We start from the raw sequence: 27,793 nt of genomic DNA, 5'->3' as shown, positions 1-27,793 counted from the left end.
AGTGTGCCCGGCCCCTGAAGCAGGCGGGTGCAGGGAGTCACATCTTTTTCCGCCATCTGAGTGTGCAGAAGGTTTCCGGGAGGCTGGTAAGGGGACCTTGTGTCCGTTCTCGTTCCAGCCTGGCTAGCCAAGCGCAGAGACGGGATTGCCGTGTTCTCGGCGAGGACACTGCTGGCCTCTGGGGAGAGACCGCTCTTCATGGTCAGGGCTGTTCCTAGACTCGCAGGAGGTTGGGCTTTTCTCTGCTCCGTGAGTGAAGATTTAGTAGCCCTGGCAGACACAGAAAGGCAGACCCTAAGGTCACAGGTACCCCCCAACCCCCACCCCACCCCACGCCCAACACATACCAGGTGGAAAACCTTGAATGTTTGTATTAAAATATTCCGTAACAGCTCTAGAGAGTGAATAAATTGTCAAAAGAGACCAAAGACCAAAGAAGGTTCTGGAATGTCGTTCTATCAAGATGTTATGGGTCAGGTTGTCACCATGCCCCAGTGACTCAGAGTTACGAGAGGGTACGTATCTGTTATAAGTGCTTCTCCTGTGAGGATAGCTGTTTTGGGGGACCTTGCTGTCGGGCCCAGCCCCCCTGAAATAGCTTGCTTTGGCAAATCATCAGAACCTTTTTCTTTCCTTTCTTTTGTTTTTTTGGGCCACATCCATTAGTACTCAGGGCTTATTCCTGGCTCTCTACTCTGATATCACTCCTGGTGGGCTCAGAGAATGATATCAGGTCCTGGGGATTGAACCTGGGTCAGCCACCTGCAAGGCAATCGCCCTACTTATCATACTATAATTCGGCTCCCAAAACCTTCCTTCCTTCCTTCCTTCCTTTCTTTCTTTCTTTCTTTCTTTCTTTCTTTTGCTTTTTTGGGTCACAACCAGCGATGTTCAGGGATTCCTCCTGGCTCTGCACTCAGGAGTTACTTCTGGCAGTGCTCTGGGTACCATATAGGATGCCGGGGATTGAACCCAGGTCAACTGCGTGAAAGGCAAATGCCCTACCCGCTGTACTATCGCTCCTGCCCCAAAACCTCGTCTTTTTATATCTGAACCAGGGGTTGAAAACCATAGACCTAAGCTCTAGTCTGTAGCCTCAGAGAGAGAAATGTAAAAAGAGTTTGCAAACCTGGGCACAGCCCTGGAATTCTGCTGCCGGGATATTTTCTCCACATTCATTTTATTGTTCTTTTCTCTAGCGTGTCCTTGCGGGTGAGGGACTTCCATGGCTGTGACAGCACGGAGACAGAGGGGGGAACAAAAGGGGGGGAGATAGGGTGGGAGATAGGAGAGAGAGGAGAGGAGAGAGGGAGAGGAGAAGGAGAGGAGAGAGACCCTGCTCATGGCCAACATTGTGGAGAATTTTCCATAACAAGAGAACTGCCTTCTGCTTATTAAGCTGAGCAGCAGGGGAGGGAGATGCAGAGGAAGAAGTAATTAGAAGAGTGATGGTGGCAGGACTGGGGTGACAAATGTCAGAAGCACCTGATTTGCCCAGCAGAGTGGAGCCCAGAGAAGCCCCCGGGCTTCTGGCTGAGACCGCTGCCCTCTGCAGGTCAGTGGCAGAAGGGCAGCGCGCCCGGCCTGGCCCATCTCCTGCCGTGAGTCACACTCTCTCCTGGTCTTAAAATGGACAGATTTCCCTCCTTCCCTTTTGTCAGGATAACAAGACGTGCTCTGGTGGTTTGGTTTGGGTTTGTTTTGTTTTTTGTTGTTGTTGTTGTTGTTGTTGTTGTTGCTTTGATTCACATTTTGGAACTTTTTTTTTTTTTTGGTATTGGGGTCACACCCAGTGATGCACAGGGTTACTCCTGGCTCTGCACTCAGGAATTACTCCTGGCAGTGCTCGGGGGACCCTATGGGATGCTGGGAATTGAACCCAGATCGGCCGCGTGCAAGGCAGATGCCCTACCCACTGTGCTATCACTGCAGCCCCGGAAAATGATTTTTATTGATTCAATAAGGTTGGGGGAGAGAGAGACAGACAGACAGACAGACAGCCCTTGGCCCCACTGCCTTAGTCTTCTGGTCCAGGCATTGTCGCAGTGCAGACGTTACGGGGAGACCTTTGTTAACTGGAGCACCTGTGAGCATTGTCGCAGAAGGAATGGCTCTCCTGGCCCTTCTGCACCTTCTGTGTGTTCCCGTGGGAGAGACAGGACCCAGCAGGGCCTGCCCTGCGTCCCCCGGGGCTGACACGGCCCCCTTCCTCCACCCTCATCCCCTCTGCAGTGCCCTTTGTGGCGGGCGAACATGATCATCCTGGGAAAGTCCCCCTGGCCGGGCCGGGCTCTGGTTCCATTCATACCTTGCACAGGGCCAGGAAACTGGAAAGAAACGGTTGCCATTGAAAACGTAAAGGTCACTGAGTAATCCGTTGCCTCTGGTGTTTTGTTTCTAGCCTCAGTTCCACCCCAGCGTGCACCCCAGCCAGCCTCGGTGGCTCCCACACTCTCCTCACTCTCCGAACATCAGGTAAGCCCCCCTCCCCCCCACCAGAGCCCGTGAAGGCGACTTCCTGCTCTTCCTTTCTGAAGCGATGCTCAGGGGGCCACTTAGGTAGGAAGCTTCCGCCTCAGAAATTGTTCCCGGCTGGAGGCATGAGCAGTTGGCAGAGCGAAAGATGCCAGTGATAAAGCTAGATTTATCCAAGTTAGGATTTATGGAACGGGAATGAATGAGGTTGCTTGTTGTAACATGGGTGTTTTTTTTCCCTCCCAGTTAATTTTGTGCTTGAAATGTTTCTAAGTAATGTTTTCTCATCTTGAAAATTCGTTCATTTAAAATATGACAAAAGCTTGGGGGAATTTTGGGGCTGTGTGGAGTTTTGTTTTTTTTGTTTTGTTTTTTTGTATTTATTTTTGGATTTGGTTTTTGGGACTTTTTTTTTTTTGGTTTGGTTTGAGGTTTTTTTTCCCCCTCCCAAGAAGGGGTGGTGGGATAGACTTGCTTTGGGGACGCTGAACACTTTTTTCCAAACTCGAATTCCAATCAGCTACCTCTGTCAAGGGCCAGAGAATCATCGTTTTCAACTCTGGTCTCTGTTCCGAGGACTCTCTGCATTGTAGTTGAAGGCAGCTATAGACAGTGCATAAGTGAATGGATGCAAATGTTTCCAGTAAAGTTTGTTTGTTAAAAAAAAGGCTGCAGGGTGGGTGTTGGCTGAAGTGCCTTTTTCTTACCTCATCCTCCCGGAGGCATCTAGCATGGACGTCTGGAGGAGAGTGTTTTGATGCTAGCTTAGCTGAGGTGCATGGTCCTTGTAGCATCTGACATTTCCATCAGCCTTCACTGGTTGGTTGTGTGTGACACTCTTTCAGAAACATAGTTTGGGAGTTCAGCTTTTCTCTTCGGTAAGGTCGATGCTATTGTTCCCTGCAAATGCGGAGGGAATGATGGAATAGATCCACTGAGGCAGATGAGCTCTGTTGGTTCTGACCACTTGTGTTGGGAATCCCATAGACTGGCAACTCTGTTATAAATTCTTGCCATTCATAGTGGAGTCCTAACCGTGGTGGGTTCAGAACTGCCAAAGCAGTTTATTTTTCCAGATGCAAGACACAGAAGTGATGGAGAGAAAGACAGTTTCCAAAGAACCTCATTCTTATGGAATTTGTACTTCTTCCTGCCTGCTTTTTGGGTTACTTATCTTTGGAGCAGGACCCAGCATCTTTCTAGGAGGGTTCTGAGGGCAGGAACTGGGATGGAGCTGGGGCGGCAGCCTCAGTACTGCTGGGAGCTGGGTCTGGAAGATTCTTGCTTGGTAGGGCCACCTCTTTCATCCCACTTTCAGGTGAAAAATGCCAGGGTTAGGGAAGCGGGGCCTGAGATGCCTGAAAAAGAGACTTGTAGCCCCAGCAGCTGCCCCCTGTCCCACTCCAAGCATTGGTCAGGGGACCCCCACCTCCACCTCACTCTCTCCAGAATCCTGGGGTCCCCAGTCACTCAGGAAGAACAGTACATGCTTAGAACATTTCTGCACTTCGGAAATGGATAAATGATGCACATCTGATACTGCATTGGGGGTTGGGGGAAGGGGAGTACACCAGTGGTGCTCAGAGCTTATTTGTGGCTTGGTGCTCAGGGAATCACTCCTGGCCATGCTCAGGAGACCCTGTGCTGGTGATCCAACTGGGTTGGCCATATGTAAAGCAAGCACCTTAACCCCGGTACAATCTTTCGAAGTACTTTCAAGTAGAAAATCTGTTGGTTTCTGCGTGTAAGCTGTTCCCCATGCCTCTAGCCTATGGTTTTGGCCCGCGCCCTTCATGCTGGTGTTGTTTCATTCACATCTCTGAATTTTCTTCCATTCCCCCCTCCCCTGCCTCGCCCCCGCCTTCCATTAACCGACCCTCCCATCTGCACATGAAGCAGGCCGTCGGGTCAGGATGAGAGGTCCCATTGGAAAGCGTCGGCCGGCGGAAGTGACGGCCGTTGCGATTATGTCCACGACCAGAACCAGAAGAACTTAGGAGGAGTGCAGAGTGTGATGTATCGAGATAAACTCATGACCGCACTTTGAGAGACTGAAGCATCCTAAACTCCCAACCCACCACCCTCTGTTCCATTTCATTCCATCTTCTGTGATCTGTCCTCGAACGTGACCCGTGTGTTGTTGCGGTGTCGCTCAGGAGAGTCCTGTGCTGTCGAGGATCACCACAACCCTAGCTAGTCACCAGGCGCTCTGGACGGATGCACTCTGAATCGAATGAAGGGTAGCTCAAGGCTCAGGGATCCTTTGGATATTCCGATTTTTAAATTGGAGTCAAAAGGCTCAATTGGTTCTTCTGCTCTTTCACTGGCATAGTTTTTACCATTATTGAATAAAAAGGAAAACTAGAAAAACAGGCTGTGTAGTGCCCAGCTGCCTGGGGACTTCAGGGGCTTGGACTATGCGGCTACATGAACTTGGACAAGCCAGGTCGTCCTTGTTCCCCTCTTTGCCCCTCTGAGAAGAGTAGGTTGGACGACATCGGCACCCAGACCCTGCATGCCTTTCAAATTTCTTAAAATCTCAACCCTCCCCTTCCCCCCCCCCCTTTTTTTTTTTTATAAAACTGAGGATGTAACATTCAAGCTGATTTTCTCAAAAGCCCACCATGCCCAACCCCAGCACTACCATCTCTGGCAGGGACTCCTCTCAGAAACGGAAGTCTGTAACTTGTGCGCTGTTACCGAAATCCGTGAAGACTTGTGTGTATCTTGAAGCAGTTTTGCCACTTTGGATTTTCATGATCTGACTAATCAGAAATTGCATAGCATCCCTTTCGTTAGACTTTGCTGCTCAAGTCCAAGAATCATTTTTTAATGTCTTGAATGATCGGTGCTGCTAGCTTGGCTGGTTCCAGGAGGCAAAATGAGAACTCTGCATCGTCAGAATTCATAGGATTTGAGGGTTGGTTTTTGCCCTAGACTTTCCTCTTCCACAAAGCAGTGTGCGATCCAAGGTACGCTTATAGCTCAAATTAAAGCTTCGGAGAGCTGAATGCGGTTGTGCCAGCTCATTCTGGAAAATAAGATGGGACGGGTGTTGCATAGTCTTTTGGTAAATCCAGAAATTCATGATGTCTTCTAGGGTTGAAATTGTACCCGTATATTTATTTCTCCCCATCATACACCATTTCAAGTCATTTTCCCCCTCTTAATAAAAAGGCTGGAGATCTCGTTCGTGAATATTTTTGTGATATCCATCCTGACAGGGTTTTTTATATATGCAATTGTAATTTGGCCCCTGTTAAACCTCAGCAAATGATGTATTGGCATCCTGGAGATATTTCCTTGCTTAGATCTGATCTTTTTGGGATTACCACAAAAATCTCTCCAGAAGGAGAGAATCCATCCCACTCCACCACATGGCGGATTGGCGAGACTTTCCCCCAAAATAGCTGTTTACAGGCTTATTCCATTCGGCAGATGTTCCGATACCCGGTGTATGGGCCACGTACAAATAAACGTGTTCTGAATCTTTTCATCTTGCGGATCCATTTTTACAAATGCGTTTCCGAGGAATAAAGATCGTTCTTGCATCTCTGGACTCCATCTTCATTTGACGCTGCTGTGCAGACACTCCTTTGGGGATGAAGCAGAGACTGGGACCAGGAGCCTGGAGGAGGCTGAAGGGGAGCACCAGGTCCCTACATACTCCCCTCAGTGAGGCGGTTCCATGGGTTCTCAGGGGCGCGAGACATGGGTGCCATCTGCAGCAGCACTGGGGAAGGTTCTAGGGCCTGTCGGGGGTGCCAAGTTGAGTGACGTGGTGGCAGTGGAGGCGGGGTGACAGGTGGGTGTCTGTCCCAGCTCCCACCGCTGTTCAGGACTGAAAGCCAGACCTGTGTGTGGGTCACGAATAGCCCTTGACAATATCACCCTGCATCATTTAATTGAGTTGTCTGCCATCAAGAAGTCTTGACCATCACACAGCTTACTCATCATTCCGAGACACGAGCCCTTGTCCCTCCTCCACTCGGCATCTTCATTGCTTTGGGAACGTGACCCTTTCTGGAGCCACATTCTTTGGTTTCTCTGATTTCTGAGTCTCGGGGCTTCTGTCTTCTTCTTGAGTCTCTGCAACATTCTCTTGTGTCTTCCTGCTAAATCCGGGCGTTCCCCGGGACTCCTGTCCCTCTGCACTGCTGTCCTTGGCTCCCGTCCTTCTCTCTCTTCATCTTCTCACCCTGTCGTGATTCATAGGACTGTTGAGAGCGGGTCGTTCTCGCTGGCCCTAAATGGTTTCTGAGTTTTCAGATGACCTTGCAGCTTGCATCACCCAGGTATACGTCATAGGTCCAAAATCAAATTCCTGCTTTTTTTAAAAAAAAAAATAAGCAAAACTTGGCTCCAATTCTCTCTTTGCTCCCTGTGGTCAGATGGATACATCATGGGTGAGTCTCTTCCCTCTGTCACTGGATCCAGACAGCCCCCCAGTCCCCTTCAGCTCTGCTGACCCATGTCAGCCCAGCATCTCCGCCCATCGGCCCTGACCTGGCCTTATCCTTTCTCGCTGAGAGGTGCTTTGTCAGAGCTTCGTGATTTCTGTGTCCTCTCCCTGGGCACGCTCTCCTCCCAGTCACCAAGGGAGGGACCTTTCAGGAACACCAAGACAGTAGTGTCATTTCTGTGTTGGACATCTGCTAGAGTCCCCAAGGGCAGAGGGCCGGATTCAGAGCGTTCTCAGTGCAATCCCCCTGCTGTGTCCTCTCCTCCTCTTGCCCTCGCGGATTTCCTCCCGTTTCTCATGCTCCAATCGCAGCTCTTCCAGCCCCGAGCCGCCTCTCTTCCTGGCATGCTCTGTGCTCTGCTGGGATTTCCATCTGCGCCCCTGCGATCACGGGTCCTTCTGCCCCGGCCGCCAGCCCTCCAGTCCCCTTCACTCCCCTCCTGCTCACCCCTTAAGCCTTTGCTCAGCTGCTGTCTTCTCCCACGGCTCTGGCCTCACCCCTCATGGACATTTGGGTCCCTTTCTGTGCTCTCTCCCTCTTCCTGCTCTTTCAGGTCTAGCTACATCCTCAGAGGTGCACTCCCTTCAGTGCCTGGCCCTGGCCCCTCTCTCGTCACACTCATTCTGGAGCCAGGACTGTCCCGAAGGACGAGCTTTGCACGGCCCTGGCCTTTGTTCCCATCACCTGGTGCGTGAATTATTCAACTAAACACCTCAGGCGTTAAGAGGCACTCATTCAAGCATCCTCTGGGAGCTGGTCCCCAGGGAACTGAGCTACCAGAGTCTGAGCACCCCACATGGCCATAATAGATTGCCCAGCCCAGCCCTTCTGCAGCCAGCGACTTCATCCGAGTGTTCTTCAGCGGGTCGGGTATTCTCGGATCTCCCCTTCCCTGCTGCACAGAGCAGAGAACCTTCCAGTCAGGAGATTCCCACAGACACGGTTCCTCTGTGACATGCAAGGGGCTGGAGGGGGGAGGGGCGCAAATGCACACAGCATCTTCTCCCCGTGTCACTGCATCTGATCCTGCTGGCCACTCTGATGTGGACGGGGACTCTGTTCACATGCAGGGAAGCTTAGAGGTTAACCGAGCAGTTTGCTCTGGGGCACGCAGCTGGTAAGTAGTAAGGACTAGGACCCCGGCGGTCCTCACCTCACCTCACCTCACGGAGCATGCCAGAAACCCTTCATCATTGCAGGGTTCGGTTTCCGGTCTACCCTGCCTTCCCTTTGCACGGCTCCTGGGATGTTCTGCTGAGCTCTAAGCGTTCCTTCCATTACTAACCAGAAAGCATGTCCAGACGCCTGCATTACAGTGGTCCTGTGACCTGGTCTATCACTGTCAACAGCAAATAACCTCCTCCCTCAGGGCTCCATGATCCTCCCTGCCCCTCTCCCACTCAAGGACCCCCTCTCCTCCCGCGTCCAGTCTCCCTGTCCGCACAGCTAGTTCAGCCCACACCAGTCCCCTCCGCAGAGGAGTGGGGACCGCACGTCCTTTCCCGGGAGCTCCTAATGGAGTGCATCTTGCAGCAAAGTGAGGCTCCCTGTACCATAATAAATCGAGTTTGCTCTTTGCATTTTGGAAGCGCGGGGGCTGACTGCTGGCATATCCATCACTTTTGTGTGATCCGTAGGATCTGTCTATGTAACAGTGAATTGATAGTGTCATCAGACGGATGTAATTCATAAGGACTGGAGGTCTTGAAATCATGCCCGGTAATTACTTTGACCTTCAAAACCCTTTTTTGCTTGTTTCATTTCTTGGTCTATTATTTCTGCTAAAAATGGTTCTCCTTCACCACAAAGACAGAGAGTCAGGGCAGTGCGGGAGCTGGGCCTGTTTGTACCACTCCTCCTTCCAGTTCAGCTGCTCCAGCCTCCTGAGTCTGGCTCTGCAGACATCTGGGGACTGGCCCTTTTGCTGCCCTTGACTCTCCTGCTTTTAACTGGCCCTGTAAGATTGGGAGCTCATCAGAGAACTCCCCGAGCAGCCTTATTGATCCCTTTGGATCAATACTTCCCAAACTTGGTTCAAATCCAATTCCCTCACTGACTGAATCTTCCAAAAGCACCAGGTAAATATCCTCAGTGGACCTACAGTGATTTGCTTCTTCATTTCCCTCCAGAGGCCATGCACGGACAAGGCAGGAGGAGGGAGGCAGAGAGAAAGGAGCAGATTGCTCTTCTAGAAAGGGCCGTCTCTGGTCTCTGCACAGAAGGTAGCACATGGCAAGTCCGCGTGCCTGTGGAACATGTGAACCCCACATTCGGCTGAGACTGCTAAAACATACTTGGTGGTAGTTTTTGTCCAGTGCTTTTGCAGTGAGGTCTAATACGCCCCCAAACAAGGATGCCAAAGAATGGCATGAACAACTTCTTAAAAATGGAGATGGCTTGGCTCTGCTTAAGTGGTCAAGGTGGGACCCCAGAACTTTTTAGAGTCACCCAGGAGAGTGCCAGATGGGTGGGTATCACACCTGCTTTGGAAAAACCTGACTTCCTCTCTGGGATGTTTGTCCTCATTTCAGTGGATTGTGTTAACTTTTTATTTCTCCCTGGCACAGAGAAGGAACCCATGCATATGAGATATGCTTCCCCCCCCCCCCCCCGAGTCTCTTCCCTACTACTCCACTTTAATGTTTATTAGAGGTAGAAAGATTGTACAGCAGTTAGGTCCTTGCCATGCATAGATGGCTTCTGGGGTTCCATCCCCAGCCCCTCGTAGGGTCCCCCAACCACTGCCAGGTGCGATTCCCTGAGCACAGAACCAGGCATGGTCCCCACGCTAAAATTAATAATAAGGTTTTTCATTTTTGTTTTTGTTTTTGTTTTTGAGTACTACACCCAGTAGTACTCAGGGCTATTCCTGAGTAGTTGGTGGTTGAGGAGTCTCACCCATCCATGCTCCGGGGACCATCTGGTGGCAGGGATCAAACCCGGACCTCCTGCATTCAGAGCATATGTTCCAGCTCTCTGAACCGTCTTTTCTGGGCCCTAACTCTTAAAAAAAAAAAAAACTGGTATGATAAGAAAAGCTTAGTGAATGGACACACCCTCCTAAGTAGCTCGGTTTGTCTGCTCAGTATCCAGTAAGACAGAGCATAAGGCAAAGTGGGGTTTCTTTAAATAAGGGCTCTCATTGTAGACTCCCTCCCCCAGGCTGTCAAACCCAGTCTAGATCATTATTTTGCTCCCCTCTCTGAAGCCAGGGATTAATGAATTCCAGCCACAGGAGGAGGACAGGGCGTGGGCACACATCAGTCTTCGGACTGATGCCCAGAAGCGAAGTGGGAGGCTGTGGGGAGTATCCGGCACGAGACGGACGGGCAGCCACTTCTTGAGGGGCAGTGATAGGCCTCTCATTCTCTGGACACAGTGAAACATGGGACTTTGGAATCTCAGCCAGCATGAACCCCCGCATCGTGGCCATTCATTGACCATGAGGCTTTGGGGTCAGTTCCTTATCTTCTCTGTTTTCCTCTTATCTCCCTCATCTAAGGAGTTTGTGGCATTATTCAGGGGCTTTGTTCCAGATGACCTGTGAACTGGAAGCAGTTTTTAGTGGCTGTGAGATTGAAGGCTCCCTCACCCACATGCAGGACGAGGAGACTGAAAGTCTAGCTGAAGAAAGGGACTCTGTCCTCAGGTGGTTGGGGAAGAGGTCGGGGCTAAACTTAGCCATGGAAAGGGGTGTCAGATGGAAGAGGCCTCACAGGACTTAAGACACATCTCTGGAACGCTCACAGGCTAAGAGCAGAAACACCCTGGAGGTATATTTGAGAGGGCTTAAAAAGAAATAGAAAGGATGGTTCTTCTGAAAATAACTGAACAGGCGGAATGTGGATGGTGCTTTCCCTTCTGCAAAAGGCAAAATTGGCATGGAGGGAGGAATTAATGAGGAAGCCGAAAAGCCATTCTCTGGATATCTGTTGGGACTCAAAAAAGTTGGAAGAATTGAAACGGTGCCTACTTTACAACTCGTCTAATTTGGGATTTTTTTTTCCTTTTCTTTTTTTTCCTTTCTCCCTTTTTTTTTTTTTTTTTTTTTTTTGCAGGGCAGGAGGGGGCACACCCAGCAATGCTCAGGGCTTACTTCTGGCTCTGTGCTCAGGGATCACTCCTGGAAGGCTTGGGGGGGACCATATGTGGTGCCAGGCATTGAACCCAGATCAGCCCTGTGCAGGACCAGCTCCCTGCCACCATATTATTGCTTCAGCCCTAATTCGAGATTTTGTCTTTACATAAAGCAGAAATGACTTTGAGTTCTTGGACTCTGTAAAATGTAATCAGAAAAAACCACTGGGCAGTTTTACTTTTTTTTTTCAGTGGGTAATACAGGCGGGTAAAAATTTAAACACGCTATCTGAATGTTGCTTTTCCCTTTCCTTAGTCCACAGTTCCCTAATTCTTAGAGGCAAATGTTTATTGTGCCCATCAAGAGCTGTTCTGTGTGTAAATAGGCATGTCTATTTATTCAGCCAATTAATATTGATGACCATTCCAGCCGCCTCTCTCAATTTACAATTTCATTGCCACCCTTGGACATCCTGTTTGTGCCTTTGAACAAATCTGTCTGAGAATAAACACCCTGCTAGTAGAGCCGTTGAGTCAGAAGGTATTTTCATATTTACTTTGGATACCGCCTAATGAGATTTCCCCCCGAAGACCGCCTAAGCTCCTCCCGCCCTCTGCTCCTTCATCAGTTTCCCTGTGTGATCCCACCGGAAGCCAGCTCACAGCCTTTACCGCCTTCACTAACTTTTCTAAGCCTTTGTTAATCCGATGGGTAAAGAGCAGGCTTTCTGCTTTAATTGCATTTTTCCCCCCTCTGAGTAAGGTCACCCACCTTTTCATCTTTTCAAGCACCATACATTTGTTTTTTGAGACTGGTTTGGTACCCTATTCCCGAGTCCTGCTCCTTAAAGGCTAGCAGGCTGATGAAATAAAATTAATCACGTCATCTTAGCCGTTTTACTAGTAAGGAAATAGAAGCTTGGAAGAATTGGTATGGCCAGTTTTTGAGAGCCAGTTTCCAGAAGTGCAAGTAATAAACCGTATGACACCATGCCCCAGGGATTAAAAAGTAAGGAACATGGGCAACATACAAATAGTGGGATTGGAGAGAGAGAGCAGCTGGTCAAGCACTTATCTCACATGTGACTCATCCCCTGGCTCAATCCCCATCACCACATATGGCTGGTCCCCTGAGTCGAGCCAGCTATGGCCCAAGAACAATAGAAAAATAGTCCCAGTAAAGGAGTTGATTTCTAATACATACATTTCTGTTCCTTTGGGGGGTTCTTTGCAAACTTTCCTCTTCGGCTTCTCAAATACCTGCTCAGACGTTAATGATGTCCCTGTAGTGTTGGAGCACCAGCAGTGGACGGACAGATTTACTTGCAGGTACAATAAAAATTCTGGTATATTGGACCTAAAATCACACCTATACCCTAAGGTTGACCAGCAGTTTTATCGGAGGAGAGACTAGATGATTAAAAGTACCCACACCATATAATCTAAGCAGTGTAGAAAGGTTGGAATAATTAGAGGAACACCCCCATAAGCTAAATACTCTAAGAAACCTCCAGAAACCTACTTGATCCTCCTCTCCTGAATGGCAATTGCTTTAAGCATCCTCTCTCTGCAGCAGCAGAGATCTCAAAAACAAGAGGTGTTGCTATGCTAACGGCTCAGCCATGCTCTTTCCATGGCTGAATAATGGATACTGTATATTAAAGGCAATTAAATACACCCTTAAAAGTTAGACCCTGGGTAGGGCTTCAGAGGCTAACGAAGGATGTTTCTCACAGAAGCTTCTGCAAAACCTACAAAATTGGAAATCAGATCACAGGGGATATTTCTAGAACTAATGAGAACCAGCACAGATGAATCCTCTGCTCGGGCCCCTCAGAAACGTGTTTGCAGTGTGCAGCTCTGGGTTTCACTCATGCTGCTGTCTTGTGCACTTAGAATGTTTGAAACCTGCCCTTATCAGAGCGTGCATTTTTATTCATCAAACATGAACTTCATACTGGAATGGATCATCCTTTCATTTCATTCATTCGGAAGAGCTGGATGGTGCCGGTGGAGTAGAAAAATCACACTCTGCCTCGATCTGCCATCGCCTTTGGAAATGCAAAGGATGATCAAGAACTGGCTTTTTAAACATTATTTTACACTCTTGACAGCTCTGCTTTCTTGACAGTGATTGTCTTGTCTTCTTGTTCCTAGAGGGCTTTGGGAATGATACTTTGGAGGAACAAATTTAAAACGACTGGCTAAGGTCAAGACTGTTAATGCTGTTACTAACCTGTTAAAATGAAGAAAAAGAGGGACTGGATAGTACAAGGGGTGAGGCGTTTGCCTTGCACGCAGCTGACTCAGGTTCAATCCCTGGCATCTTGTGTGGTCTCCCAAGTACCGCCAGGAGTAATTCCTGAGTGCAGTGCCAGAAATAAGCCCTGTGCACCCCCCACACACACACCCACACAATACAACTTTTGAGGGGCTAGAGAAATAGTATAGCAGGTAGGGCACTTGCCTTGCATGCAGCCGACCAGGGTTGGATCCCCAGCACCCCGTGTGAATTCCTTGAACCTGCAAGGTGTAACCCCTCAGCATAAAGTCAGGAATAAGACCTGAGCACAACTGTGTGTGATTCCCCAAACAAATTGAGATAAAAGGGCACTGGAATGCAGAAATGAGAGCTCCCTTGGGGATGTGGGCATTAGAGGGGGAATTATAAGAAACCAAGTAGAAGACTTGAGATATAGTACAGGATTTACAGCACTTGACTTGCATGTGGGACCTTAGTTTTATCCAAGGCATGGCACAAAAACAAAGAAATGGAAGGGTGAGGAAAAAAGGAGAAAGGAAGGGAAGGAAAGGGGGGAAAACAGAAAAATACAGAAAAGAAATAAAAAAAGATATAGCACTATTCAGTTCATCAGAAGTGAATGCTTTAAAGGAAAACAACTATATTTGGTTAAGTATTTTTTTAAGGCAGGACAAGAATTGAATAAACTTTTCATCATGTTCTCCTGTGCCAAAATGAATTCATGAAAAATTTATTCTTTGGACTCACTCCTGAAGTTGATCTACAATTGCTAAAGCCCTAGATCTTCTCGCCAAAGACTCACAGCCCCACAGTAAATCTGCATCCGAGCCTCACACAAAATTGAGAGTCATTGCAAAACATAGCAAGAATCACACCAGGATCAAGTGAATTTGCTGGCAGAAATTTTTTGGGCCTGCACAGTCATTCTTTGAAACCACGTGGTCGCAATTTTTGCCACCAGAAAAGTCCGGACTCAAAGATGAGAGTTCCAGGTCCTGTACAGGATCACCTGGAACAGAATCTCTGATTCCCATTAAGCCATTAAAGGCTCTCATTACTCTTTGAAATGGGGATGTTTTGTTCTACAGTTTTACAGTAAGAGACCATTTAATGTCAAGTTAGGAACAACGGGGTAATTCATGACCAGAGTGAAGCTTTTAGAAACAGACACTTGATAAATGACCTAGGAGAATTAAATATAGCATGCTACGTCATTCACTCAAGAGTTAGTTACTCTGCATTGATGCTGGGCCAGGTGCTGTTAGAAGCCCAGGGAACTGATGTTGGAAAGAACATTGTCTGTGGTTCCAGGTCGCTCACACTTATCAGGACCTAATGTGCAGTGTGGATTCTTACTGTACCCGTGCTGACACCGGAATTAGTTTCGAGTTGGTTGTTTATTATGCCTTTTGAAAAAAACACACAAATAGGAGCAATATTCTTTTTACCAATTGGGAATCCATAAAATAGATCCAAGCCAAGTATCTAACATGTAATTTTGACCTTTTCATACAAGATAAAAATTGATGTCAGATCATGTGCTAGCTCTACTCACTTAAAAAAAAGGATTAAAAACTCCAAGTTACTATTCGAATTCATCCCTAATTGACATAACATTTGTAATGTGTCGCTTTTCTAAGATTGTGATAGAATTTTCTCCTCAATCTCATTAGGAAAAAAGATAGTTTTCACATCTGTTTTCTACTTTTTGCCAAATGGTTGGCTTACATTGAACTAACAGAGACCCAGAGCAGTGTGTTGTCCTAATGACTTGCTCTGTTAAATGTGTAGTCTCTACTGCATTGAACCTGATTGTTGAGCTGGAGAGAGAGTTCAGAGATTTAGGTGCTTGCCTTCTTGCTACCAATTCTAGTTTGATCCCCGCCACTCTCTATGTCCCAAGCACCAGCAGGACTGATGCCTGAGCACAGAGCTAGGAGTAAGTCATGAGCACAGACCCAAAATAATATAACACTGTAGCACTGTCCTCCTGTTGTTCATCAATTTGCTTGAGCGGGCACCAGTCACGTCTCCATTGTGAGACTTGTTACTGTTTTTGACATATTGAAAACCAATATATATATATGAATGAGACCAGTTGTAGTTACTGATATATAATTTGTGAGTACAAATCCAAAACCAATATATAAACATATATTTACATTTATGTGTATGTAAATATATATATATGTCATGAGCACAGACCCAAAGCCAATATATGTATGTTTATTTATTTACATATATTTATATGTAGGGCTGGAGTGATAGCACAGCGGGTAGGGCGTTTGCCTTGCAAGCGGCCAACATGGCTGACCAGAGTTCGATTCCTCCGCCCCTCTCGGAGAGCCCGACAAGCTACAGAGAGTATCTCGCCCGCATGGCAAAGCCTGGCAAGCTACCCGTGACGCATTCGATATGCCAACACAGTAGCAATTGTCACAATGGAGGTGTTACTGGGCCCGCTCAAGCAAATCGATGAACAACGGGAGGACAGTGACAGTGACAGTATATGTAAATAAATAGAGTAAGTGGCAAGTATAAAAACAATGATGGGCTAATACACAGTCTGCCAAAGTAGATGATAACCACCCTCTCAGGGACGGGGCGGTGAGATACTTCCTGTGTATTTGCTTAGAAAAGGTAGATTTTTCAGGTGGGTGCTGACTCAGTGTTTTTTTCTGAAAAGGAGTCAGTAAACCAAATAGCTTGAGAACCTCTAAGTTAATGCAGCTTTTTCCCCCTCCCATCAGACTTAACGGAGACCAAATTATTGCACCGAATCTTAGTTTCTGGCTTAATAAGCAATCCCCAGCGAGCTCATGTCAGTGAAATGAGTTGCCCAACTTCCCATAAGTAGCCACAGCTAAGTGCCCACCAGCTTTCTGTCCTGGCGAGACACTGCTGCCTTTGTCCACGTGGCAGAGCAGAATCACACACACACACACACACACACACACACACACACACACACACACACACACCCGAGAGCAGTGCTGTCATGCCATGTCACCGCATTCAAATCTCTGTTCTTCACTAACTCCTCAGTGTTCAGAAAGTTCTCCATCTTTTTCACCCCCGTTCCTTATTTGTAACATAAGGATCATAATAGATGCCCCTGCTTCTTCAATGGGCTCTTGGAGGATTTCATCAGTGACAGATAGCATGGGTCCAGGCACACCAAACGTTCGCTTCTCTCTTTTTTTTTCCTTTTCTTTTTTAAAAATGTTGTGAAAGCACCATGATTTACAAAGTTGTTCATAGTTGAGTTTTTGACATAAATTATCACAGCACTGATCCCACCACCAGTGTGAGCCTCCCTTGACCAATGTGCCCAGGTTCCCCCCCCCCCCATATCCCACCCCCTCCCACCTTCACTCTTGAGAGGCCCATTTCTAAGTTTGGTTATTCAAGTCCAGGTTTCTTGATTTCTGCCCTCTGTATGCAGAGAGCATGGCCAATGCCCCAGTGTTCAGGCAGAAGATAGTATTCTGGCTGCCTATTACAAGCTTAGTAGCTTGGTAGAACCTGCAAAGGAGTTTCCGCTGGAGAACCACAGTTCTCAGTCAGGGGACTGGATGTGGGCCAATCACTCAAGGGCCACTCACCATTTTCTTGACCTTGGCACAAATTCCTCTCTGTAGCACACTAGAGAAAAGCAGACCAGATAGCTTGGGAGCTCCCCATTCCCCACGTCCAAGGATGGAGAGAAGCAATAGTCCCACCCACCTGCCTCATGATTTCAGTGTCATTGTCAGCCTGTCCCTGGTGCTTTAGTTCTGGTTGGGAATGTGGGATTGTCACACTTTGAAGCTCAACTGGGAGCCTGTCTCTAGTCCCTCCTCACCTTCAAAAGGCCATCAGAACTCTCGTGTGCTGTGTGGGCTCCAGCCCCCCAGGAACCCTGCTAGGGAGCTGAGATAGTTGCCAAGAAAAGGTAACTCTGGGATGGGGTATGCGGGAGATACTGAAGTCAGGGTTGATGAGGTGGGATGTCAGACATCAGGCTGGTACATTGCCTCCCCGTGGTTTCTTGGCTGTCCAGATATTGGTGTTGCAGTGAAGGCTGAGCATCTGTTTTTTTTTTCCTTTGGCTGTCCTGGATGCTCGGAGGAGTGGACACTAGAAGAAGCACCGCTGGGGGTTCTCGTAATTAATTCTGTCAGCAGGGAAGACAAGGTTGAAACTAAGTGACAAGAGCCTTGGGAGAAAATGAGGCTGATGTCTGGAATGCTTCATATAAAATGAGTGAAATTCAGAGTGTAATCCTCCGTGTAATCTGATCTTTCAAAGATTGGATTTCGGAAATGTCAAAGATCCGAAAGGGAGTATTTTTCACGTGGGCCCCAAACAGCTATGATAGATCATCTGAGAAACAAAGGATTTCAGAGCCTACAATAGAGTGTTCTGTTTTACAAATACTGTTGGGATATCACAGTTTGTAACAGCATTGAAGTCACTGTTTGATCTTACTGTCCCTCTACCAGTGTCAAGGTCCTGCCACCATTATTTTTTTTTTATTTTATTGAATCACCATGAGATATTGTTACAAGCTTTCAGGTTTGTGTTGTAATCACACAATGATCAAACACCCATCCCTCCACCAGTGCACATTCCCTACCACCAATCTCCCCAGTATACCCCCCTTTCCCACCCTCCCCCTGCCTCTATGGCAGACAGTTTCCCCCATACTCTCTCTCTACTTTTGGGCATTATGATTTGCAATTCAGATACTGAGAGGTTACTATGTTTGGTCCTTTATCTTCTTTCAGCACACTTCTCCCATCCTGACCGATCCCTCCAACATCATTTTCTTAGTGATCCCTTCTCTACTGCAGGTGCCTTCTCCTCCCCGCTCATAAGGCAGGTTCCAACAATGGAGCAGTCTTCCTGGCCCTTGTAGCTACCGTCCTTGGGTGTCAGTCTCATGTTAAGGTCCCGCCACCATTAGCCCACCACCCCTTCCCCCACTGCCACCCACTTTACTGCTGCAGTTCCTGGTTTTATTGATCATGGTAATCTGATTAGGAGAAGGAAGGTGGCAGGCATTAAAAATGCAAACATAGACAACACGGTGCCTTTTTTTTTTTAATTTTGAGGACGCACATTTTTGTCATAACAAGGATGAATGACTTAGTAACAGTGACCCTTTTGAGGGTAGAAGGCCTCCCATGCAATGCTTAGTCCTCTGGTAGCCACATGGAGGGTTCAGTGCTTGGGCCCAGGGATGTGGTGCTGCCCCAACTCCCCAGCAGGGCCACACCTGGTATTGCTCAGGGGTCCTTGTGCTGCAAAGGATCCAACAGGGGCCATCAGTGTGCTTGCCACACATGTGCTCTAGCCCTTTGAGCTACTTCCAGCCCCAGCAGTCACTCTCGAGGCTGGTGTGTGAGACCAGAGGGCAGAGAAGCTCAAATTCTATTTCCCTAGGACTGGAGAAATAGTACAAGGTTAAGGCACTTGCTTTGTGTGCAGCCAACTCTGGTTGAGTCCCTTGGCACCAACAAAAATATGGTCCCTCCAAGAGTGACCCCTGAGCACCTCTGGGTGTGGCCCCCAAAATAAAAGTTCTGATCTTCTTTATCAACAAGGGAATCAATCCATGGACTGTCAAGGTAAAGAGGACAAAGGGGACATTAAAGTCCAAGAAAGGAGACAGAATGGTCAGGAAATATTTTACTTCAAGTGAAATGTCTTCCGGGAGTTCAGGTTGAGACAAATCGCCCAGAAGACTTCCGAGAACATTTCGTATGTCATTGCTGAGTAGACTTAAGGACACAGAGCAACGGTGGCAGCGAAGTGCCATCCCAGAAGAATTTGATATGCAGATGTCTACTGTTTCTTGAAAAACAGATTTTTTTAAAAAATTGGGCCAATAAGCTTGAGTGATACCAAGGGAATTTTGAGAACAGATTCTTTCTAAAGAGCTTGGTGAAAGAAGTGTTCATGTAGGAATAGCAAGGATTCGTTGAGAATAAGTCATGTTAATCTTTCAAGGTTCAGTGTATGCTAAGAATATAAGGACTTTAAGCTGATGATCAGACTTTCTCAGAAACATGAGATAATCTGCATACTTTTAAAGTAAGCTAAGAATGACTGTTAATATACATTACCATTCTGGAGACCAATGCATTATGTCAAGAAAAAAAAAAGGGGGGAAATCAATGCTGGAAAGGAAGAAACAAAATTCCCATGAGTGTCTTCTTAGGATACAACTGAATTCCAATTAATAAGAGAACTCAGCAAAATAGTCAGAATCCAGACTAGCCAAAGTATATCCAGTAGTGAAGAATGGATGTTAGTAATTGACATTATTTCATTTTCAATGGCAACAAGATCAAAATAATAGCAGGAATAAGTAGTTTATGTTCCATACCTTTATGGAAAAGGTGAAAATTCTGACTGAAGGACATTTCAAAAGATCGGGGGGCCAGAGAGATAGAACAACTCTAAGGCACTGACCTTTGCAAGTGGCCAATTTCTGTTTAATCCACACACCACCTATGATTCCTGAACCCTGCCTGGGGTCATCCCAGGCACAGAACCAGCAGCATGTCCTGATCACTCTAACTCTGCAGGCTCCTGAGAACTATAAGGAATGGCAGAGTGGCCCTGAGCACCTCTAGGTCAACCCTAGGGAGTTCCAGCACTGTTGGGCCTGAACAGTGCCACAGTGCCAGGCCTGAGCATTGAACCACCCAGCCCTTTTCCAGCCTTTGCCTTCCTGGGATGCCCCACCCCAATAAAAAATATAAAATGAGGGGCTGGAGTGATAGTACAGAGGGTAGGGCATTTGCCTAGTATGCGACTGACCTGGGTTCAATTCCCAGCATCCCATATGGTCCCCTGAGTACCACCACAAGTAATTCCTGACCGCAAAGCCAGGAGTAACCCCTGTACATCGCCGGGTATGACCCAAAAAGCAAAAAAATAAAATAAAAAGGTCTCGGTACGGGGCTGGAGAAATGGAAAGCAGGTGGAACACTGCCTTGCACACAGCTGACCCAGGTTGGATCCCTGCCATCCCATATGGTTCTTCGGAACTTGTCAGGAGTGGTCCCTGAGTGCAGAGCCAGAAGTAAACCCCGAGCACCACCAGATGTGGCCCTGAAACAAAAATAAATTAAAAAGAGACATTAAAACCAAAGTAGCTAAGGCAGTTTGACACCGGTTTAACAATAGGTTGCTAGTTACCATATGGAGAATCATACTTCGTTATAGAGCATCTGCCTTGTAGGTGTGAAACCAAGAGTTTGATGCCCAGTGCCGTCCCATAGGTGCCGCGCGTAATCCAGGCAGCTCTGCTCTTTGTGGTCCTCTAAAACACCACCACTACGCGTGACCCTCAAGTGTGTGTGAGCTCCACAGCCCGCCAAGAAAAGCACAGGGGATGGTGGCCGAGTGTGGTGCTCTGAGAGCCTCACAGCCACGTGCGGGAGCATCTCCGTCAAGTGTGTGCCATCCCTAATACTGTGGAATGGCAGCCAGGAGAGAGGGGCGGAAGACGAAGAATTCAGAAAGCACTGCAGATAGATACTGAGCTGTAGTGATGGGCAGTTAAGAAGATGGAAACTACCCAGGGCATTTCTTGCAGAAGGAATTTAATAGAGGCAATAGGCTCATGAGGCTGAGGAATGAGAAGCTAAATGAGACAGCGCACAGATGGCCAGGCCTAGAACGTGCTCGTTATCACTCCTGACCCACAAGGGATGGAGGCAGGTAGCAGTATCGCAGAGCCCAAGAGCTGGGGGAGTCAGAGCTCCTGCTGAAACCGTCTCCTGAGGTCCAGAAATATCTGGACGGAGCTCCTTGGCCTCCATCTCTTGGGTCTCCCATGCATGAAACCTGCAGAGAAGTGGGGTGGGAGAGGTGGAGGGGTATGTAACCAAGATTTGCATTTCTTTGGGTTATTTTTTTTTTTGCTTTTTGCTTTTTGCTTTTTGGGTCATACCCAGTGATGCATTGGATTTACTCCTGGCTCTGCACTTAGGAATTACTCCAGGCGGTGCTCAGGGGACCACATGGGATGCTGGGAATCGAACCCCTGTCGACCGCATGCAAGGCAAATGCTTTACCCACTGCTCTGTCGCACCAGCCCCTGTGCATTTCCTTGGAGCACCCCAGGGACAGCAAAGGATAAATCAGGGAGCACGGAGGAAAGTGGTGCCTGGTAGAGCAAGCGGCATTTTCAGTCAGAGTGGTGGGGAGGAGTGATTCCCTGGCGTGTTGGGAGTACGGTCTGGTTCTTCATCTCAAGGGAAAGGTGAGATCTTCCTCCCCCCACCCCCACCCCACATCCTCCTCCATCCCTCCCCTTGACTCCTGTCCAAGTGATGGAAACCCATGCCCTGCCCTGCTCCTTCTTATCAGAGCTCCTGTCACTTGCTTACAACTTGTCACTCCACCGTGAGCAACAAAGGCCCCAAACAGCCAAAATCCTTCGACCCTTGTGCCAGGCGCAAATTCAAGGCTTGGCTTGGAAGCTGCACTCAAATAGTGGTGGATGGGGCTGGAGCAATAGCACAGTGGGTGGGGCGTTTTTGCCTTGCATCTGGCCGACCCGGGTTCGATTCCCAGCATCCCATATGGTCCCCTGAGCACCGCCAGGAGTAATTCCTGAGTGCATGAGCCGACCCCTGTGCATCGCCGGGTGTGAATCCCTCTCCCCCCAACCCCCCCTCCCAAAAAAAAAGCAAAATCAAATAGTGGTGGGATGCATCGGTGACTAGTTCAGTGCACATGTCCCAAGGGGGCGCTGCTGCTCAGGCCCTGTGGTGTGATGCCAGGGACTCCCCAGGGCACCCAGGTGGTGGTCAGGGACCTCCAGGAATGCACCTGGTGGTGCCAGGGATCAAACCAGAGTCAGCTCTGTGTGGAGCAGAGGCTTGGCCCTGGCTCTCTCCCACCCTGTTTTAATCAAGTCTGCATGAGCCAGGCCCCTGCTGTGTACTCACTGCTCCTCTTTGCACAGCGGCAGTCCCGAGGACTCATGACAGGGCCAGCATCTGTCCCCGCAGCACATGCTGTCCTGTTGGGAGGACAGGATGTCTACCAGGGATGTCTCAGGCTGCGGGGACCTGGGGATGACTTGGGGTTTCCCCCAAGAGCACACTTGCTGCCAAGGTAGATGCGGGGGTGGGGGGTTGGTGGTGGTGACAGATGGGATTATATGGGGCAGCGCACAGCTCTCAGGAGTCCCAGATGGTGCCCCAGGCCCAGCCAGTGACTACTGTGTGACCCGGCCACCTCATTCCCAGGGCTGTTCTGTTTCTCCAGAGAAGAACAAGGAGGCTTGCCAGGGCCAGTAGCTCGCAGCCCTGACTGTATTTTTGTGTTTAGGTCACATGGTTATGAGAGTGTTGAAAGTTTCTGGTACTGAGGTACAAAGTCACTGCACCCCACCACCACTGCCGCCGCCACCACCACCAAAGAGCCCACGGCCATCCCTGTCTAGTCTGATCTTCCTCCCCACACTGCTTGGTAATCCGTTTCATAACCCGAGGCCAAGGATTTTCATTGCTCACCACTTCACCACTGACCGTTCCCTCTGTGTCACTAGTGCTCTTTGGGTCTAGAGGGAGATGATGTCGCTGATCTGGGCTAGGGGACTAGGCATGGATCGTTTCCAAAATCTCCCTTCCTCCTTTTATTTATTTATTTATTGCTGTTTGGGGTCACACCTGGTGATGCACAGGGGTCATTCCTGGCTCTGCTCTCAGGAATTATCCCTGGCGGTGCTCAGGGGACCATATGGGATGCTGGGAATTGAACCCGGGTCAACCGTGTGCAAAGCAAATGCCCTACCCGATGAGCTATCACTCCAACTCCTCCCTTCCTCCTTTTAAAAAAAAATCTTTTTTGAAAAATCAGCTTTATTAGAATGTAAATCACACAGCATACCGTTCACCCGTGAAATGGTATTACTCACTGGACCTGAGGGTGTTGGGTTATGCAGCCATCACAATAATCTGCTTTTGGAAGATATAAAAAGTGATCTGGTATCCCCTGAGTGGTCACCGCCATCCTCCCTGTCCTGGGGGACCCCAACTGACTTGGATACATCGTGGTTTCGCCTTCCCCAGACACGGCACACTGTGAAATGCCCCCATGGGTGGCCTTTTGCGTCTGGTTTCCTTGACTTAGCAGATGTTTCAAGGTTCATCCAAGCCACGCAGCGTGGGACATATTTCCTTCCATTTTGTGACTGAACAATATTCTAGTGAATGGGTTTGCTAGATTTTGCATCTCCGTTCCCTCCGCTGGTGGACATGTGGACTCTCCCTGTCGCTGGACAGCTGTGAGTCGTGTAGCCATGACTGTTCAGATGCAGGTTCTTGCATGGACGTGCTTTATTTCACTTGAGCACCTCATACCTGGGAGTGGACTTGCAGGGTCATGTAGTGATTGTACGTTTGAATTTTTTGCAGCCACACTAGGCTGTTTTCTAAAGCACCTGCCCTGTGTTGCATCTGGAGTGTGTGTGTGTATGTGTGTGAGTGTGTGTTTGTGTATGTGTGTATGGGTGTATATGTTGTAAGTGAATATGTGTGAGTGTGTGAGTGTGTGTGTGTATGTGTGTGAGTGTGTATGTGTGTATGTGATAGCACAGCGGGTAGGGCGTATGTATGTGTGTATGAGTGTGTATGTGTGAGTGTATGTGTGTATGAGTGTGTATGTGTGAGTGTGTATGTGATAGCACAGCGGGTTGGGCGTTTGCCTTGCATGTGGCTGACCCCGGTTCGATTCCCAGCATCCCATATTGTCCCCGAGTACCACCAGGAGTAATTTCTGAGTGTGTGAGAGTGTGTGTGTATGTGTGTATGTGTGTGAGTGTGTGTATGTGTGTATGTGTGTATGTGTGTATGTGTGTATGTGTGTATGTGTGTGTGAGTGTGTATGTGTGTGTGAGTGTGTGTGTGTATGTGTGTATGTGTGTGAGTGTGTGTATGTATGTGTGTTAGTGAATATGTGAATGTGTGTATGTGTGTGTGAATGCGTGTATGTGAGTTTGTGTGTGTGTGTATGTTGTAAGAGAACATGTGTGAGTGTATGTGTATGTGTGTGAGTGAATGTGTGTGAATATGTATATGAGTGAGTGTATGTGTGTGAGTGTGTATGTGTGTGAGTGCGTGTATGTTGTGAGTGAATATGTGTGAGTATACGTATATATATGTGTGTGTGAGTGAATGTGTGAGATTGTGAGTGTGTATGTCTGTATGTGTGAGTGTGTGTGTGAGTGTGTATGCCAAAACTTGGTTGAGCTGGAGAGGGCGTGTCTGAGCACTCGAGTCACTCCAGGTCTTGTTTCTGAGGGAGGGAAAAACTTATTTATTTTGCTCTGTGCTCGTTCCTCCTTCCCTTGCTCTGGTCACAGTTGTGGTTGTGGATTCTGGAAGATTATTCTGAGTAATTATACTATTATCATCATCGTTCAGAGAACTATCATAATATCATTAAATAATAATAGTGCATTGCAATGATTAAGTTATTCTGAATAATGATCCCATTATTCAGGGTGAAAGCCCATTTGATGGAGCACCATGCATTTGGCAAGCTGGGGGTCAGGGAGGGGACAAGTTCTCCTCGGGAATGTAGGGAGGATTAGGCAGGATGGAGGTAACCCCCCCCCCAATGCCCCGAGCTACAGAGTTGGGCCATCTGCCAATGCAGTCACACAATCCCATGTGAGTGAAGACACTCACCCCAAAAGGAGCCCAGATTCCCCTGGGTTAGAATGGGCAAAATGGAGTGAAAAGAAATGAGAGAACTAGGACAGGGGTTAAGGCACCCACTGTACAACGTGGCCAACCCCAGGTGGAATCCAGTTTGTGGTAGCACCACGAATGATCCCCTGGGCACAGCCAGCGGTCACTCCTAAGTGCAGAGCCAGAAGAGCCCCTAGCTAGGGTGTGACCCAACCACCAGCCCAGCCCCCTCAAAAATAAAACAGAGCTGCAAAAGCAATGCTTCTGGATCACACTGGGGTCTGCAGTGCTGGCATTATACCACCCAGCCACACCCAGTCCCGAGCTGATGTGCCAGTCAGTGTGATTTATCTCTTTCTGTGTATATATTTTTTCTTGTTCTACTTTTTATTCTGCATTTCTGTGGCATTAAGAAAATAACAACGCTTGGGGGCTGGAGCGATAGCACAGCGGGTAGGGCGTTTGCCTTGCGTGCGGCTGACCCGGGTTTGATTCCCAGGATCCCATAGGGTCCCCTGAGCACGGCCAGGGGTGATTCCTGAGTGCACGAGCCAGGAGTAACCCCTGTGCATCACTGGGTGTGACCTCCTCAAAAAATGCTTTTTGGGAGCCTGGGCAGATAGCTTAGTGGTCAGCTGGTACAGAGAACCAGCCTCAAACCTGGCATCCTAGGAGAACCTCTCTCCCTCACTCCACCTCCTGCCACTCTCTTCCATCAAACATGTCAATCTTCTCTCCTGAGCAGGGCACAACCTCAGAAACGTCTCTGTGTTGCATTCCAAGCAAAAAGTGAAAATCAGTCTCAAGTGGCTGGGTTTCCTCCTTTTCTCTGTTGATGACATGCCTGTAGTCTAGTCCTCTGGGATTGGAAGAAAAATGAATCTTTTGCTCGCCCCGTGTCAAATCCTGCCCAACCCTCCCATCCTGTTGCTCTCTTTCTTTTCCATGTTTTTTTTGATTCATTCTGGCTAACCTGACAGGTTTGGGGGGGCATGCCCAACAGTGCTTGGGTGCTGCTCCTGACTCTGTGCTCAGGGGTGGCTCCAGGCAGTGCTCATGGGGCCCTGTGCAGAGCTTGAGACCAAACCAGGGCCAGCTGAAGCTTGTCTCTGAAAACATTATTTTTCTTTTAGGGACTGGAAAGATCAGGGAATAAGGTACCCACTTCGCTTGTGGCTGACCCCATCGCAGTCCCCAGCACTGCGTGTGGTCTCTTGAGTACTGCCAGCAGTGACCCGGGAGCACAGAGCAGAAATTGCTCCCGAGCATTGGTTGGGGGCAGCTGGAGCCCCCACCACCATCAAAAGAAAATTTTTTTTAAACCCAAATATTTTTCTTTTCACGGAAGAGAATGGTTTAATGTATGGTGTGAATACACACAGTTTGAGACAATATATTGTATGAATATATGGTTTTATTATTATTATTTTAATGTAGAAGGACTACTATTTATTCAGCCACTGATCAGGCTGATTGAATTGGGCATGAACTCCACGAATATATGGTTTTAGACATATATTTTTGACATTTGGTGGTGAAGTGTAAGGTGCTCTAAGGCACGGGAGTCACGCCCACCTCCCCCCTCGCCCCCCCACCCCCGCTTGGCTCTCAGGACGGAGAGCACCTTTCTCGGTTTCCGGTGTGAACCGAGGGGGACATCCTCATCGCCCCATTCAGCTCTCCCCGAGAGCAGGGGCCAGAGCTAGCACGGGAGCCAGAGTAGCCCAGCAGCCCATGAGCCCCGGCTGGCACGGCGCCCCCTCGTGCCCAGTGCTTGTCCTGCAGCTCTGCTGTGTGGAGCCCAGCACAGGCCCAGGGGCCCTTTCTGGACACCTGCGGGTGGGCAGGTGCCCAGCTAGGTGTGTGGAATACAACTTGGAATTCAGATACTCAGTTCACTTGTGGAGGGATGGGTACTCGATCACTGTATAACTGAAACCCGAGCACAAAAATTCGTAAGTCTACAACTGTACCTCATGGTGTTTCACTAATAAAAATTTGAGGAAATAATTAATTAAAAAAATACTCAGTTCACTCAAATACACACTCGAGAGTGGGGAAATCCTCGTAGCTGCTGACTGTATGCGGCCCCCATCAGCTCAGCCACAAGGATGGGGCTCCCTCCCTCCCTCCCTCCCGCCCTCCCTTCCTCCCTTCTTTCCTTCTTTCCTTCCTTCGTTCCTTCCTTCCTACCTTCTTTCTCCTTCCTTCCTACCCTTCTTCCTTTCCTTCCTTTCTTCCTTTCTTTCTTTCTTTCCTTCCTTCCTTCCTTCTCTTTCTTTCTTTCTTTCTTTCTTTCTTTCTTTCTTTCTTTCCTTCCTTCTCTTTCTTTCTTTCTTTCTTTCTTTCTTCTTTCCTTCCTTCCTTTTTTCCTTCCTTCCTTCCTTCCTTCCTTTTTCTTTCTCTTTCTCTCTTTCCTTCTCTCTCTTTCTTTCTTTCTTTCTTTCTTCTTTCCTTCCTTCCTTTTTTCCTTCCTTCCTTCCTTCCTTCCTTCCTTCCTTCCTTCCTTTTTCTTTCTCTTTCTCTCTTTCCTTCTTTCTTTCTTTCTTTCTTTCTTTCTCTCTTTCTTTCTTTCATTTTTGTGACACACCGATAGTGCTCAGGGCTTACTCCTGGCTCTGCACTCAGGGATCACTCCTCGAGGTGCTGAGGAGACCATATAGGACGCCAGGGATCGAACCCGGATCTACCACGTGCAAGGCAAACTACCTGCTTTGCTGTCACTCTGGCCCGGGGGACACGTTTCTTCAGCTCTTACTTGTTTTGTTTTGGGGATACACCTGGTGGTGCTCAGGGCTTACCCCTGTCTCTCT

At 48.3% G+C, this 27,793-nt stretch overlaps 1 protein-coding gene across 5 annotated transcripts in view; it reads left to right on the top strand.

Moving 5' to 3' along the window:
* EPB41L4B (erythrocyte membrane protein band 4.1 like 4B) overlaps positions 1–27,793 on the top strand; it is a 164,620-nt gene that overhangs the window by 80,036 nt on the left and 56,791 nt on the right. For 4 of the 5 annotated variants that reach the window (XM_056117022.1, XM_056117021.1, XM_056117019.1 and 1 more), the window contains exon 15: positions 2,402–2,475. In XM_056117022.1, coding sequence (XP_055972997.1) covers positions 2,402–2,475 — 74 coding nt within the window. Of the gene's footprint in view, positions 1–2,401; positions 2,476–4,371; positions 5,957–27,793 lie in introns of those variants that run through there. The other variant, XM_056117023.1, reaches the window with a different exon arrangement.

The sequence above is a fragment of the Sorex fumeus genome, unplaced genomic scaffold (assembly GCF_029834395.1).
Source record: "Sorex fumeus unplaced genomic scaffold, SorFum_2.1 ptg000034l, whole genome shotgun sequence".
NCBI classification, from domain to species: domain Eukaryota; kingdom Metazoa; phylum Chordata; class Mammalia; order Eulipotyphla; family Soricidae; genus Sorex; species Sorex fumeus.
This window is presented reverse-complemented; position numbering and strand designations above follow the sequence as displayed.